The sequence below is a fragment of the Paroedura picta genome, chromosome 3 (assembly GCF_049243985.1).
Source record: "Paroedura picta isolate Pp20150507F chromosome 3, Ppicta_v3.0, whole genome shotgun sequence".
Classification (NCBI taxonomy): domain Eukaryota; kingdom Metazoa; phylum Chordata; class Lepidosauria; order Squamata; family Gekkonidae; genus Paroedura; species Paroedura picta.
The window spans coordinates 175,185,403-175,199,130 of NC_135371.1; the positions used below are offsets into that span (position 1 = coordinate 175,185,403).

The 13,728-nt window shown below is 55.0% G+C and overlaps 1 protein-coding gene across 1 annotated transcript in view; it reads left to right on the forward strand.

Moving 5' to 3' along the window:
- Positions 1 to 13,728, forward strand: part of MAST1 (microtubule associated serine/threonine kinase 1) — an 89,446-nt gene that overhangs the window by 3,593 nt on the left and 72,125 nt on the right. The window contains exon 2 of the mRNA XM_077329795.1: positions 12,764 to 12,795. Coding sequence (XP_077185910.1) covers positions 12,764 to 12,795 — 32 coding nt within the window. The remainder of the gene's footprint in view (positions 1 to 12,763; positions 12,796 to 13,728) is intronic.

Consider the following 13,728-nt stretch of genomic DNA (forward strand, 5'->3'; position numbering starts at 1 on the left):
TTAGTCCCTGACTAAAATTAGGAAGTCAGACACGGCAAGACAGGCATCTTTCTGTGCCAAAATGTGGTGTAAAAAGCACAATAATAATAATAGTAATAATAATAATAATAAAGACATGGGACTCCAAAAACACCCTGTAATAGTTCATCAGATAAGACAGGCAAAATCTTGACTAACGGACTGTCTAATGAACTCCACTCAGACACAGGGAAACATTTCCTAATGGACTTGCTAATGAACTCCACTCAAACATAGGGAAAGTCTTTCCTAGTACGAGTCCAGGAGAATCCCAGATAAGACAGGAATGTGATGCGTTACACACATCCCTCCCAAGAAGTCAATAAGTAAAATGCCCATCAACTGTTCACACTTCGGCATGAAGAGATTTCCATCTTGCCATGCCAGCCCCAAGTACGGGGTGAAATGTCAGGGGCAGAAACTGCCAGACCACAGCCACACAGCTCTGCAAACCCACAGCAACCTGTGAACTCCGGCCATGAGACCCCACACTTTGACCATATGCTGTGCTCAGCAGACTGACTCAGGAGACATTTCTGCACTGCCACCTGGCTGTGAATTCCACATGTCTGCAAGGTTTCCTGACATTTTAATCATCACCAGCCTAGAGTCTGCTTTTGGAACTAGGTGAGCTCAAATGCTGAGAAGAGATCAATCTTTGGGCAGCAGCTGAGGGACTCTTGACCAGATTCAGAATAAGGCTGATTTTTGTTCAGCAAAAGCAGGCAACCAGGGTGGAGTCTGCACGGGGCTTTTTACCCACTCCCAGTTCGAATGAATCCCTCCCGCCTACACTGAATTCCATTTCCATTTTGATTTGGGGCGCTTTAAATTTTCCCTCTGCAACATGCAGGATAGATCCAGAGTGACCTTGCCTTTCCCCCGCAATATCCTGGAGGGGATATAACCCTTGATATTTGAAAAACCGGCATCAGGAAGTGTACAGGTTTCTGCAATTTTAGAATTAACTTCCTTCTCCCTGCCTCACAGCAAAGCAGTCTTCCCTGATTGGCCAGGGCGTCAATTCAAAGACTTCCTGGTTCCCGGCTGCAAGGCTTCCCTTAAAGTGACTGCACTCCAGAAGCCCTAACTTCTCTCAGCAGAGATCTGCCTCTTGGATTTATTCCTCCTCCTCTGCTGACTCCCTCCCCCTCCTCCAAGAAAAGAAAGAGGCTTCTGCTTCACTTGGAGGATCGGGTGTCTGTGTGTGTTGGAACATCTTTCCTGGGAAAAGCCGAAGAGTCGGGAAAGTTCAAGAAAAAGTTGAAAAAGCCAGAGGGGGAGTGGCCTGATAGAGGTCTATAAACTTTGCCTGGACCAGAGGGAGTGGATGGAGAGAACTTTTGTGTAGGGTTTTATGGGAGACCAATGTTCTTCCCTCAGAAACATTCTTCTTCCTGTCAGCCGTCCCGAGCACTGGGAACTTCCACATTCAGAGGCAGTCAACCTCTAAATATCAGAGCTTAGAGGCAATATCAGGGGAAGGCTGTGGCCTCTGTTATCTGTTGCTGGCCTTCCAGAGGAACTGGTTGGCCAGGGTGTATGAAAGGATGCAGGACTGGAGGGACCCTCCCTGGCCTGACCCAGCAGGGCTCTTCTGAGGGTCTTCTCCGGGGAAGGCCTCGGCCTCTCTGCCCTGTGGCTGGCCCTGCAGAGGAACTGGCTGGCCCCTGGGGGAGACGGGAGGCTGGACTGGAGGGACCCTCCCTGGCCTGACCCAGCAGGGCTCTTCTGAGGGTCTTCTCAGGGGAAGGCCTCGGCCTCTCTGCCCTGTGGCTGGCCCTGCAGAGGGACTGGCTGGCCCCTGGGTGAGACGGGAGGCTGGACTGGAGGGACCCTCCCTGGCCTGACCCAGCAGGGCTCTTCTGAGGGTCTTCTCAGGGGAAGGCCTCGGCCTCTCTGCCCTGTGGCTGGCCCTGCAGAGGAACTGGCTGGCCCCTGGGGGAGACGGGAGGCTGGACTGGAGGGACCCTCCCTGGCCTGACCCAGCAGGGCTGCTCTGATGTACATGTGAAGGATTCAGTCTCAATGCCCTCTTGAGGAACTGGTTGGCCAGTGCACGAGACAGGATGGTGCACGGTGCTGGCAGGGGCTCATGGTATTTGTAGTCCATGGACATCTGGGGCCCCACAGTTTGGCCACCCCTCCGGAGCAGGCATTTATTTCGGGAGAGCTGATCTCTGCTGCCTGGAGATCAGCTGGAATTCTGGGGGACCTCCAGCCAGCCCCTGGTGTTGGTGAGAATCCTGGCCGCTGCGTTCTGCACCAATTGCAGTTTCTGGGCCAAGGATAAGGGCAGGCCTGTGTAGAGCGAGTTGCAGAAGTCCAGCCTGGAGGTGACCGTCGCGTGGATCACTGTGGCTCGGTGTTCCGGTACCAAGTAGGGCGCTAGTAGTTTGGCTTGGCACAGGTGGTAGAAGGCCAGCCACGCTACTCTTGCGACCTGCGCCTCCATGGAGAGGGAGGCATCGAGGATCACCCCCAGGATTCTGTTAGACGCACTCAATCCAGGTTGGGTAGGCACGCTTCCTCCCTTGGTCCCTTCCTACCCAGCCACAGGACCTACGTCTTTGTAGGGTTGAGCTTCAGACAGCTCTGCTCGAGCCATTTCGTCAGTTCTTCCAGGCATCTGGCTAAGATTTCTGGGGGGGAATCAGCTAACAAAAGCCGGAACCATGATTCAGGGTGCCTGCCTAAGAGCCCTTTTCTGGAAGCAAGAGGAGAGCGAAAAAGAGGACAAGGAAGTTCAGTGGTCCAGGACAAGCGTGTTTCAGGGTGCTTTTTGCAGGCGGGCTAGATCTGTTTGCCCACCTGGCACAAGATCACAAGTCGCACGAATGCACAAGGGGACCGAGAAGCAAGCAAGCCGACGCCAAGTCCAGCCCTGCGAGGCAGGCCAAAGCAGCACGTCATCCCCCCCCCTCTCTCTCCCTGGCTAATTGGGAGTCCTAGACCCCAAGAGAAAGGGAGGGAGGGACGGACTCGAATTTATACCGAGCCAGCCGTGTTCAGGGTTCGTCGCTTAAGCAGAAGGGCTTTTTCCAAGCCGTGGAAGTTCCACACATTTCTCGCGGTGTGCGGAAGTCCTGCTTCCGAACATTTTTTAAAAATTTACTCATTTACATTATTTATGGTCTGCTTTCCTTACCGGGGCCGACGCAGAATCCACAGAGGAAGCCTACGCAGGCAATAAGATGGGGCATTCGATGAACCACGAAATAGGATTTGGCCTGTAGGACCCATCAGAAGTCCGCCAGCAGAACTGCAGCGGAGCCCTAAATGTTCGTGAAACGGTGCAAAATGACATAACCGGGTCCCGCTTATAGCAAAGGGCACCCAGCAGGACAGACCACGCTCCCTAATAATGTAGCCAAGTAACTTTGAGTCATTTTGTACAAGGCTGCCCTCTTGCAAGAGTTGCCAACCTCCAGGCTGGAGATCTGGGAAAGAGCCAGGATCCAGGAGCAGCTTAAAGGATAACAAAACTTGTTTCAAGGGAGGAGCATTTGGGGGTCAGGGACCCAAAGAGCCGAATTCCAGGAGCACCTCGAAAACGAACAAAATGTGGGGCGGGGGAGGAGTTTTCTGGAGTCCCGCCTCCCTTCTTCAGACAGACCAAGATGTGCCTCTGTGTAAGTCTGTCTGTAGCAGGAGAAAAGAGCCAGAGTCCAGGAGTGCCTTCTGTTTGCAGGGTGGATAAAATATGCACATGCTACATTTTAGGTTAAAGGAGGAAAAGGTTTATTTACAGAAGGACAATTGTGATAGTGCAGAGAGAGACAGAATCGGTCGGCCTACGTGGCTTCCTAGGACAGACTGAGAGAGAGACTTCTGAGAAGAAGCAGGGAACTGCCCTGAGAGTAGCAATCTAGGGACAGACAAAAGGCACGCTTAAAAGATAGAAAGGTCCTGAACTCTCTGACCGATCCGACAGTCTTCCTGCTGCCCCCTTCAGGGTCTTCCTCTCTTCCTAACTTTGTGCACCAGACATTGCCTGTGCCAACACCTTCAAGACTAAGCACCTGGATGACAGGGGAAGAGCTGTCGGGAGTGGCCGCTCCCTTCTTCAGATCCTGGACTCTGGCTCTTCTCCGCACGGGCAAAACTAGGCCTCTCTCTTGAGGGCTGAACTTGCCTCTTCCCCAAAAGCCCCGTGGGAGCAGCACGCAGGAAACTGCCCTACACCGAACCAGCCCATTAAGGGTCAACATCATCTGCTCAGGCTGGCAGCTGCTCGCCAGGGTCTTGGGCAAATGTCCTTCCCATCACCTCCCCCCTGTGCTTTTTTAGCTGGAGATGCTGGGGATTGAACCGGAGACCTCCTGCATGCCAAGCAGAGGCCCTAGAACTGAGCCACAGCCCCACACTTCACACCTGGATTTCTCAGTGCAGGCCCCAGGAGTTGGTGGGGGAGAGTATGTATGGGGGGGATGGGGGGACAGTGATCAGGCATCTCAGCTTGGCCAGTAAAAGCAAAGGTTTCCAGGCCATGCAGGAGACGGAAGGTGCACTGCAGGTTTTGTGAGCTAATCATTTGTGCTGGGAGAGACGCGGACGCTTGCATTTACTAGCTATGATGCGTTCTTTTACGATCCCGTTTCAGGCTGAAATGGCACCGGGGAAGGGGGGGTGCGGACAGATGGGAGGGGACAGCTCTTGGGCGGGTGCCACCGTGATTCAGGGGCTGCGCGCGTGAGGTTGCCAATTTGCCACTTAAGAACGCCACGTAGCGTCGAATCCCCTTAATTGAGCCGACTCTTCACAAACATTTCCATTAGGGAACAGACCTCTGAGTTCACAGACGCTGCACGGGGAGGGATACGCATTAATCATATCCGGTGACTTCACCGTAGAAGAAGAAGAAGAAGAAGAAGAAGAAGAAGAAGAAGAAGAAGAAGAAGAGTTGGGTCTTATATGCTGCTTTTCTCTACCTGAAGGAGGCTCAAAGCTGCTTACAGTCGCCTTCCCTTCCTCTCCCCACAAAAGACCCCCTGTGAGGTGGGTGAGGCTGAGAGAGCCCTGATATCCCTGCTCGGTCAGAACAGCTTTCTCAGTGCTGAGGTGAGCCCAAGGTCACGCAGCTGGCTGCAGGTGGGGGAGCGGGGAATCAAACCTGGCCTGCCAGATTAGAACTCCGCACTCCTAACCACGACACCAAACTGGCTAGCATAAAGCTAGTATCAGATTTCTGGATTGGAGTCCAGGAGAACCTTAGAGACCAAAAGAATTCTAGGTGCAGAAGCTTTTGGGAGTCAACGCTCCCTTCATCAGATATATATTGGCGTAGAGATCCCGGAGCCCTTATCTCCCAGTCAGAAGGTGGAGGCGTGTGACAAAGAAAGGAATCAGAATGCAGAGGTATAACACAGAGGTATCAAGGGACCAAGTCCTATGAAGATAAGTTGAGGGACTTGGGAATGTTCAGCCTGGAGAAAAGGAGGTCGAGAGGGGCATGATAGCCCTCTTTAAGTATTTGAAAGGTTGTCACTTGGAGGAGGGCAGGATGCTGTTTCTGCTGGCTGCAGAGGAGAGGACACGCAGTAATGGGTTTAAACTTCAAGTACAACGATATAGGCTAGATATCAGGAAAAAGCTTTTCACAGTCAGAGTAGTTCAGCAGTGGAATAGGCTGCCTAAGGAGGTGGTGAGCTCCCCCTCACTGGCAGTCTTCAAGCAAAGGTTGGATACACACTTTTCTTGGATGCTTTAGGATGCTTAGGGCTGATCCTGCGTTGAGCAGGGGGTTGGACTAGATGGCCTGTATGGCCCCTTCCAACTCTATGATTCTGTGATTCTATGAACATCCTAGATTTCGGGGGGGGGAGTGGGTTGCAGACCGCAATGGTTTTTACAAAGTTTTTAGGAGTCTCTTATTGTATATGGATGGATGTCCAGAATTGTTTTAATGGGGCTTTTAATACGGACAATTGTAACCCGCCACGAGCCAGTTATGGGAGTGACGGGCAGTAAACTATAAATGAATAAAAACATGGATTCACCTTGATTAGAACAGAAGGGGAAATATTTTGGGGCAGAAAATTAGCATCAGAATCAGGTCTCTATTCAGCCCTGGTCAGTCCACTGTTTCAGACTTGCAAATGAACTCCAGCCATTTCACATGGCCGTCTCCTCTTGAAGCATTTCCGTTTGAGGACTAGGATTCCTAAGTCAGCAGCAAAATGTTCTGGAAGATCAGAATGTTCTCCCACTGAGATCGGAGTGTTGTATCTCTTAAGGTGTTGCCCAGCGGCCCAAACCTGGGGGGCTATCAGGAGGTCCCCCAGTGGGGCCAGAACTCCAGAAGCCCTACCACTGTTGCCCCCCAAGCAAAAACAAACAGAGGGAAACAGTAAGGCCTTCATGGGACCAGATCTGGAATTCCCTTCCAGATCCAAAGGGGGACGTTCCGGTTAAGATTTGAATCTGCCGCCTCTCCCAAGCAATCCTTGGTGAACACATTTTGCTATACTGAGGGTCCCCAACATGGTGCCCACCAGGTGCCTGTAAAAAGTGGGTGGGACCAGCTGGGGCTTTGCCTTTTGGAGATGTGGTTGCCGTGCAGAAATAAGAAATAATTGCTTTGGGTATGTGCTTAAAGGTTTCGATAAACACTTGGACTCACTTGGTGTTCAGTTTGGGGCACCCCAGTTGAAGAGGGATGTAGACAAACTGGAGCGTGTCCAGAGGAGGGCAACAAAGAGGGTGAGGGGTTTGGAGACCAAGACGTAGGAGGAAAGGTTGGGGGAGCTTGGTCTGTTTAGCTTGGAGAGGAGGCGACTGAGAGGGGATCATCACCATCTTCAAGTATTTAAAAGGCTGCCATATGGAGGATGGAGCAGAGTTGTTCTCTCTTGCCCCACAGGGGCAGATCAGAACCAATGGGATGAAATTAATGCAAAAAAATTCAGTCTAAACCTCCGGAAGAAGTTCCTGACAGTTTCTCAGTGGAACAGGCTTCCTCGGGAGGTGGTGGGTTCTCCATCTTTGGAGATTTTTAAGCAGAGGCTGGAGAGCCATCTGACGGAGAGGCTGATTCTGTGAAGGCTCAAGGGGGTGGCAGGTGACAGTGGATGAGCAATAGAGTTATGAGTCTCCTGCACAGTGCAGGGGGTTGGACTAGATGACCCAGGAGGTCCCTTCCAACTCTTATCTATACAGAGTGCAGGCAAAATGTGTGGCTGTGAGCCACACGGTACAGATGGAACATTCTGTCTGAAGCAATGACACTCTATGTTTCGGGGGTTTGGAGGGCTTCAGGTGTGCTGGCCCTGCTGGAAGACCTCCTGGTGGCCCCTGAGTTCTGGCTACTGTGTGACCCAGAGTGTTGGACTGGAGGGGCCGTTGACAGGATCCCACAGGGCTTCTTTTACATCCTTTGAGTTGCTGCATCCAGGTGGCAGGTTGCCTTCCTTTTGCCTTTGAGGTCTGCAAACACCTGCGGCCCCCTGGAAACTGTCGGGCTCCTGTCTGAGGCGCAGAACATTGAGAGAAGCCGGTTCTTTTGGACACCTGTTTTCATGAGATGTAGCAAACAGCACCCCCTACTCCCCAATTATGCAACAGTTTTAAAGCTGAGCATTGGCTATAAATAGTCCCCCTTTAATGGGAGTTCAAATGCAGGCTCTGTTGTCATGATGGGCAACATTAACCCTTTGCGGTGTGGTAATCAAAACGCAACCCCCCGGTGACACTTCACCCTAATCCAGCATCGGGCTGCCCTCATTTCTGTGGGGCTCTCCCCTCCCGGAATGTGGGGATGTTCGCGTGGTACGGTAGCCAACCTCCAGGTGAGGCCTGGGGATTTTCCCAGTATAATAACTGATCTCCAGATAGGGTTGTCAGATCTTCCCTGATCACTGAAGGAGGGGGGGGGGCTGGGTGAGAGATCCAGGTTGAGGAAGTCCTGAAGATTTGGGGAGGGAGCCTGGGGAGGACAGAAGAAGAAGAGTTGGTTCTTAAATGCTGCTTTTCTCTACCCAAAGGAGTCTCAAAGTGGCTTCCAGTCGCCTTCCCTTCCTCTCCCCACAACAGACACCCGGTGAGGGAGGGGAGGCTGAGAGAGCCCTGAGATTACTGAAGAAGAAGAAGAAGAGTTGGTTCTTGTATGCCACTTTTTCTACCCAAAGGAGTGTCAAAGCGGCTTACAGTCGCCTTCCTTTTCCTTCCCCCACAACAGACACCCTGTGAGGTGGGTGAGGCTGAGAGAGCCCTGAGATTCGTGCTTGGTTGGAACAGCTTTATCAGAGCTGTGGGGAGCCCAAGGTCACCCAGCTGGCTGCATGTGGAGGAGGAGCAGGGAATCGAACCCGGCTCACAAGATTAGAAGTCCGCACTCCTAACCACTACAGCAAGCTGGAGTACAATGCCACAGAATTCCCCCCTGCAAAGGAGTGACTAGTTATTTTTAAAAGCTCCTCTTTTTCTAGAGATCAGTTCTAATACGAAGAGCTCTCCAGGGGCTCCCTGGAGGTTGGCAAGCCTCCCTGTGACCCACTTTTGGGTCCCCACAGATTCAGAAACCCCGTTCCGGGAAAACTGTTCTCCCTTACCGGAACATCAGCTTATATCCTGGAGGTTGGCAAGCGGAGTTATAACCAGTGCTCAGCACAACCGGTACTTGCAACTTTGGGTCGCCTGAACATCATCATCAGAAGTAAATAAATTACATCTGGAGCGAAGGCAGGTCATTAAACAGGCTGTTTACGGATCTGGGGGTGCTTGTGGAAATGCATTTCCCACCTCCTTCCGACTCCGCGGTGACTCACCCGCCACCTGGATCGGGGAACAGATGCCCAAGGAATTGTCAGCCCCCGGAGTGACCACCCCCCACGAACTGACTTGGTCTCTGAAGGAGTTGAGAACTCCCCGTGAAGTTAGGGTGTGTGTGGGGGGCAAGGGGGGGGCTGGATGATTCAAGCAGTAACTCTGAACACAAACGCCCCTGGCCGTCCTCAGCCCCTCCCTTTGCAATGCCTCTCTGCTCACTCTGAATTCTCCGTTCCATTCAGTTTGGGGAGCGAATGCAGAATCTCCCCTCCAAGAACAACAACTCCTGGAGCTGCCCAAGGGGACTCCAGGGGAGAAAAGCTATGATAAAGAATTAGCGATGATCTGTAGGGTTGCCAGCTCTGGGTTGGCACGGACCTGGAGATTTCGGGGATGGGGCCTGGGGAGAGTGGGTGTTGGGGAGGGGAAGGGAAGGGAAGGGCCACAGCAGGACTTCTGCCCCACCCAGAGTCCCCCTCCCAAGCAGCCCTTTCCTCCAGGGGAACTGATCTCTGCAGTCTGGAGAGGAGCTGGAATTCCGGGGGATCCCCAGGCCCCACCTGGAGGCTGGCATCCCTGACCCTCAGTGGGGTCCAAGGCCACAGTCCCCCCTCCCAAACAGCCCTTTCCTCCAGGGGAACTGAGCTCTGCAGTCTGGAGAGGAGCTGGAATTCCAGGGGATCCCCAGGCCCCACCTGGAGGCTGGCATCCCTGACCCTCAGTGGGGTCCAAGGCCACAGAGTCCCCCCTCCCAAGCAGCCCGTTCCTCCAGGGGAACTGAGCTCTGCAGTCTGGAGAGGAGCTGGAATTCCGGTGGATCCCCAGGCCCCACCTGGAGGCTGGCATCCCTGACCCTCAGTGGGGTCCAAGGCCACAGAGTCCCCCCTCCCAAGCAGCCCTTTTCTCCAGGGGAACTGATCTCTGCAGTCTGGAGGGGAGCTGGAATTCCAGGGGATCCCCAGGCCCCACCTGGAGGCTGGCATCCCTGACCCTCAGTGGGGTCCAAGGCCACAGAGTCCCCCCTCCCAAGCAGCCCTTTTCTCCAGGGGAACTGATCTCTGCAGTCTGGAGGGGAGCTGGAATTCCAGGGGATCCCCAGGCCCCACCTGGAGGCTGGCATCCCTGACCCTCAGTGGGGTCCAAGGCCACAGAGTCCCCCCTCCCAAGCAGCCCGTTCCTCCAGGGGAACTGATCTCTGCAGTCTGGAGATTATTGGTGATCTCAGATTTGCAGCCACCCCCGGAGGTTGGCAACCCGACCGGCATGGAAAGCTGTCACTAATCCGGGGAGAGTTGCCCGAAAGACATTTCAAGCTGTCTCGGGCGCTCAAGAGCCCCGGATCCTTGCGCTCCTGTGTCTATAAGCCTTCTTACCATCTCAAAATACTTCCGCCTGCCGTTCAATCTCCGCTGGGCCGTTCCAGTTCAATCAAGGGCGACTAATCCGTTAGCACTTGACCCCCAGTTAACGCCAATAACCATCTTCTCCATCACGGCTTTACTAACTAGGAGCGCCAAATCTGACGCTGTGCGTTTCTTCGGGCGGTTTCAAAGGACCAGAAATGATGGTTTCCATCCCGTTAGAAATCCTTGGCCCAAATAACCAACGGTAGCATGTATCTCCTAGTTCAGGGGTAGTTCAGGGGTAGCATTCGCTGGCAGGGGCTCCTGGGAATTGTAGTCCACGGACATCTGGAGGGCCGCAGTTTGACTACCCCTGTCCTAGATTATCAGGTGAGGAAGCTGCTTCTCCCGCTGCAATCCCCCAGCTGCGCTTCTCCAAGTATGTCGAGGAGGCCAGAGTTCCAGTGAAAACCGTCCACACAGTATAACCCCAATGCTTCTCCTGTAGGATTTTCTGTCCTCTCCGCAGAAGGGTTTGGCCCTTCTGCATCTCTTGGGGAGGGTCACCGTGACGTCATGACGGTGCTGTTGGAAAGTCAGCCTTGGGTGACCCTGTATGGCTTTCAAAGCAGGAGGCGAGCAGAGGTGGTCGGCCATTACCACCCTCAGCGTAGGAAACGTGGACCAACTTGAGAGTCTTCCATCCCAGTACGAACCTGGGCAGCCCCTGCTTAGCTTCTGAGATATGATGAAGCCAGAGGAGGCTGGGCCATCGTGGAAGGTGGACTGTGGCATTGGATCCCACTGAGGTTCAGGGATACCGGGCTCCAGGTGGGGCATGGGGATAGTTGTCAAGACTTTCTTATCCTCCAGTCCAGGGAGGGTCCCTCCAGTCCAGCCTCCCATCTCACCCAGGGGCCAGCCAGTCCCTCTGCAGGGCCAGCCACAGGGCAGAGAGGCCGAGGCCTTCCCCTGAGAAGACCCTCAGGAGAGCCCTGCTGGGTCAGGCCAGGGAGGGTCCCTCCAGTCCAGCCTCCCGTCTCACCCAGGGGCCAGCCAGTTCCTCTGCAGGGCCAGCCACAGGGCAGAGAGGCTGAGGCCTTCCCCTGAGAAGACCCTCAGAAGAGCCCTGCTGGGTCAGACCAGGGAGGGTCCCTCCAGTCCAGCCTCCCGTCTCACCCAGGGGCCAGCCAGTTCCCCTGCAGGGCCAGCCACAGGGCAGAGAGGCCGAGGCCTTCCCCTGAGAAGACCCTCAGAAGAGCCCTGCTGGGTCAGGCCAGGGAGGGTCCCTCCAGTCCAGCCTCCCGTCTCACCCAGGGGCCAGCCAGTTCCCCTGCAGGGCCAGCCACAGGGCAGAGAGGCCGAGGCCTTCCCCTGAGAAGACCCTCAGAAGAGCCCTGCTGGGTCAGGCCAGGGAGGGTCCCTCCAGTCCAGCCTCCCGTCTCACCCAGGGGCCAGCCAGTCCCTCTGCAGGGCCAGCCACGGGGCAGAGAGGCTGAGGCCTTCCCCTGAGAAGACCCTCAGAAGAGCCCTGCTGGGTCAGACCAGGGAGTGTCCCATCTAGTCCAGCCTCCCGTCTCACCCAGGGGCCAGCCAGTCCCTCTGCAGGGCCAGCCACAGGGCAGAGAGGCCGAGGCCTTCCCCTGAGAAGACCCTCAGGAAAGCCCTGCTGGGTCAGGCCAGGGAGGGTCCCTCCAGTCCAGCCTCCCGTCTCACCCAGGGGCCAGCCAGTTCCTCTGCAGGGCCAGCCACGGGGCAGAGAGGCCGAGGCCTTCCCCTGAGAAGACCCTCAGAAGAGCCCTGCTGGGTCAGGCCAGGGAGGGTCCCTCCAGTCCAGCCTCCCGTCTCACCCAGGGGCCAGCCAGTTCCTCTGCAGGGCCAGCCACAGGGCAGAGAGGCCGAGGCCTTCCCCTGAGAAGACCCTCAGAAGAGCCCTGCTGGGTCAGGCCAGGGAGGGTCCCTCCAGTCCAGCCTCCCGTCTCACCCAGGGGCCAGCCAGTTCCTCTGCAGGGCCAGCCACGGGGCAGAGAGGCCGAGGCCTTCCCCTGAGAAGACCCTCAGAAGAGCCCTGCTGGGTCAGGCCAGGGAGGGTCCCTCCAGTCCAGCCTCCCGTCTCACCCAGGGGCCAGCCAGTTCCTCTGCAGGGCCAGCCACAGGGCAGAGAGGCCGAGGCCTTCCCCTGAGAAGACCCTCAGAAGAGCCCTGCTGGGTCAGGCCAGGGAGGGTCCCTCCAGTCCAGCCTCCCGTCTCACCCAGGGGCCAGCCAGTTCCTCTGCAGGGCCAGCCACGGGGCAGAGAGGCCGAGGCCTTCCCCTGAGAAGACCCTCAGAAGAGCCCTGCTGGGTCAGGCCAGGGAGGGTCCCTCCAGTCCAGCCTCCCGTCCTACCCAGGGGCCAGCCAGTTCCTCTGCAGGGCCAGCCACAGGGCAGAGAGGCCGAGGCCTTCCCCTGAGAAGACCCTCAGAAGAGCCCTGCTGGGTCACGCCAGGGAGGGTCCCTCCAGTCCAGCCTCCCGTCTCACCCAGGGGCCAGCCACCATTGATACAGTTAACTTCCAAGAATCTGCATAATTCCTTTCATTCTTCTTCTCTGCACATCACTCACAGGATCCTCCTCTCTTCCTGTTTTGTTTTGCAGAAGGACCTTCCTCTGCCCCGGAAAAGCAGCAGGTAAGGCTTTTATATCCGTCGGAGAGGAAGAACAGAGAAATGGCCTTTCTTTCTTTCGTTTGCTGTTTCCCCGACTTCGGGGCTGGTTTAAACACACTACGGAGAATGCCAAAAAAAGACCCTCCTTGTTATCCGCCAGCATAATGTTGAAAAGCGTCTTCCTCCACGTCCCGCCCCCTTTGGGTACTGTTTACCCCAGATTGTGGCGTACAGACATTGTACATGTTTGGGGGGTGTCCTTGGGGCCTGGGTCTTCCCTTCGTTAACCCCTTGCAGACTACTGCAGTGATAAAGGGCCTTCCGGCAACTTCCAAGAGGATGGCATCAAAATATTTCACAGGTTGCATTGATCCTATTCTTGGTGACCCCAAGTGGAAGGGGCTGGGAGGAGGATTTGGCTCCTGGTTGGCTGGGTGGATTAAAGGGAACGATCCAGGAGTGCATAGAAACAGCATGTGACAGAAGAGAGCCAATGATCCACGCGTGGCCCATACCTATTTACACCGTAAAGCAGGGGTAGTCAACCTGTTGTCCTCCAGATGTCCATGGACTACAATTCCCATGAGCCCCTGCCAGCATTTGCTGGCAGGGGCTCATGGGAATTGCAGTCCATGAACATCTGGAGGACCACAGGTTGACTACCCCTGCCGTAAAGCATAAATCATTAAAAGGTCTTGTTTAGTTCCTGGTTTAAATCTTGGGGCATTTCCGCACTCGTTAAATATAGTGAAATGCTTACCTTATGTAGTTGTTATATTTCGGCCCCTCCGTATGACGTCGCCCACATCCAGCAACTGCGCAGTAGCCGGCCAGCTGCATTCCCCATTTTAAAGCACTGGTTGGGGAATCACATAAAGTGGATTCCGTGGAGGTGGGAGAGAAAGGCCGTGGATCCCTTCTTGACCTCCAGCAGACCCTTGGGGGTCCATGGAC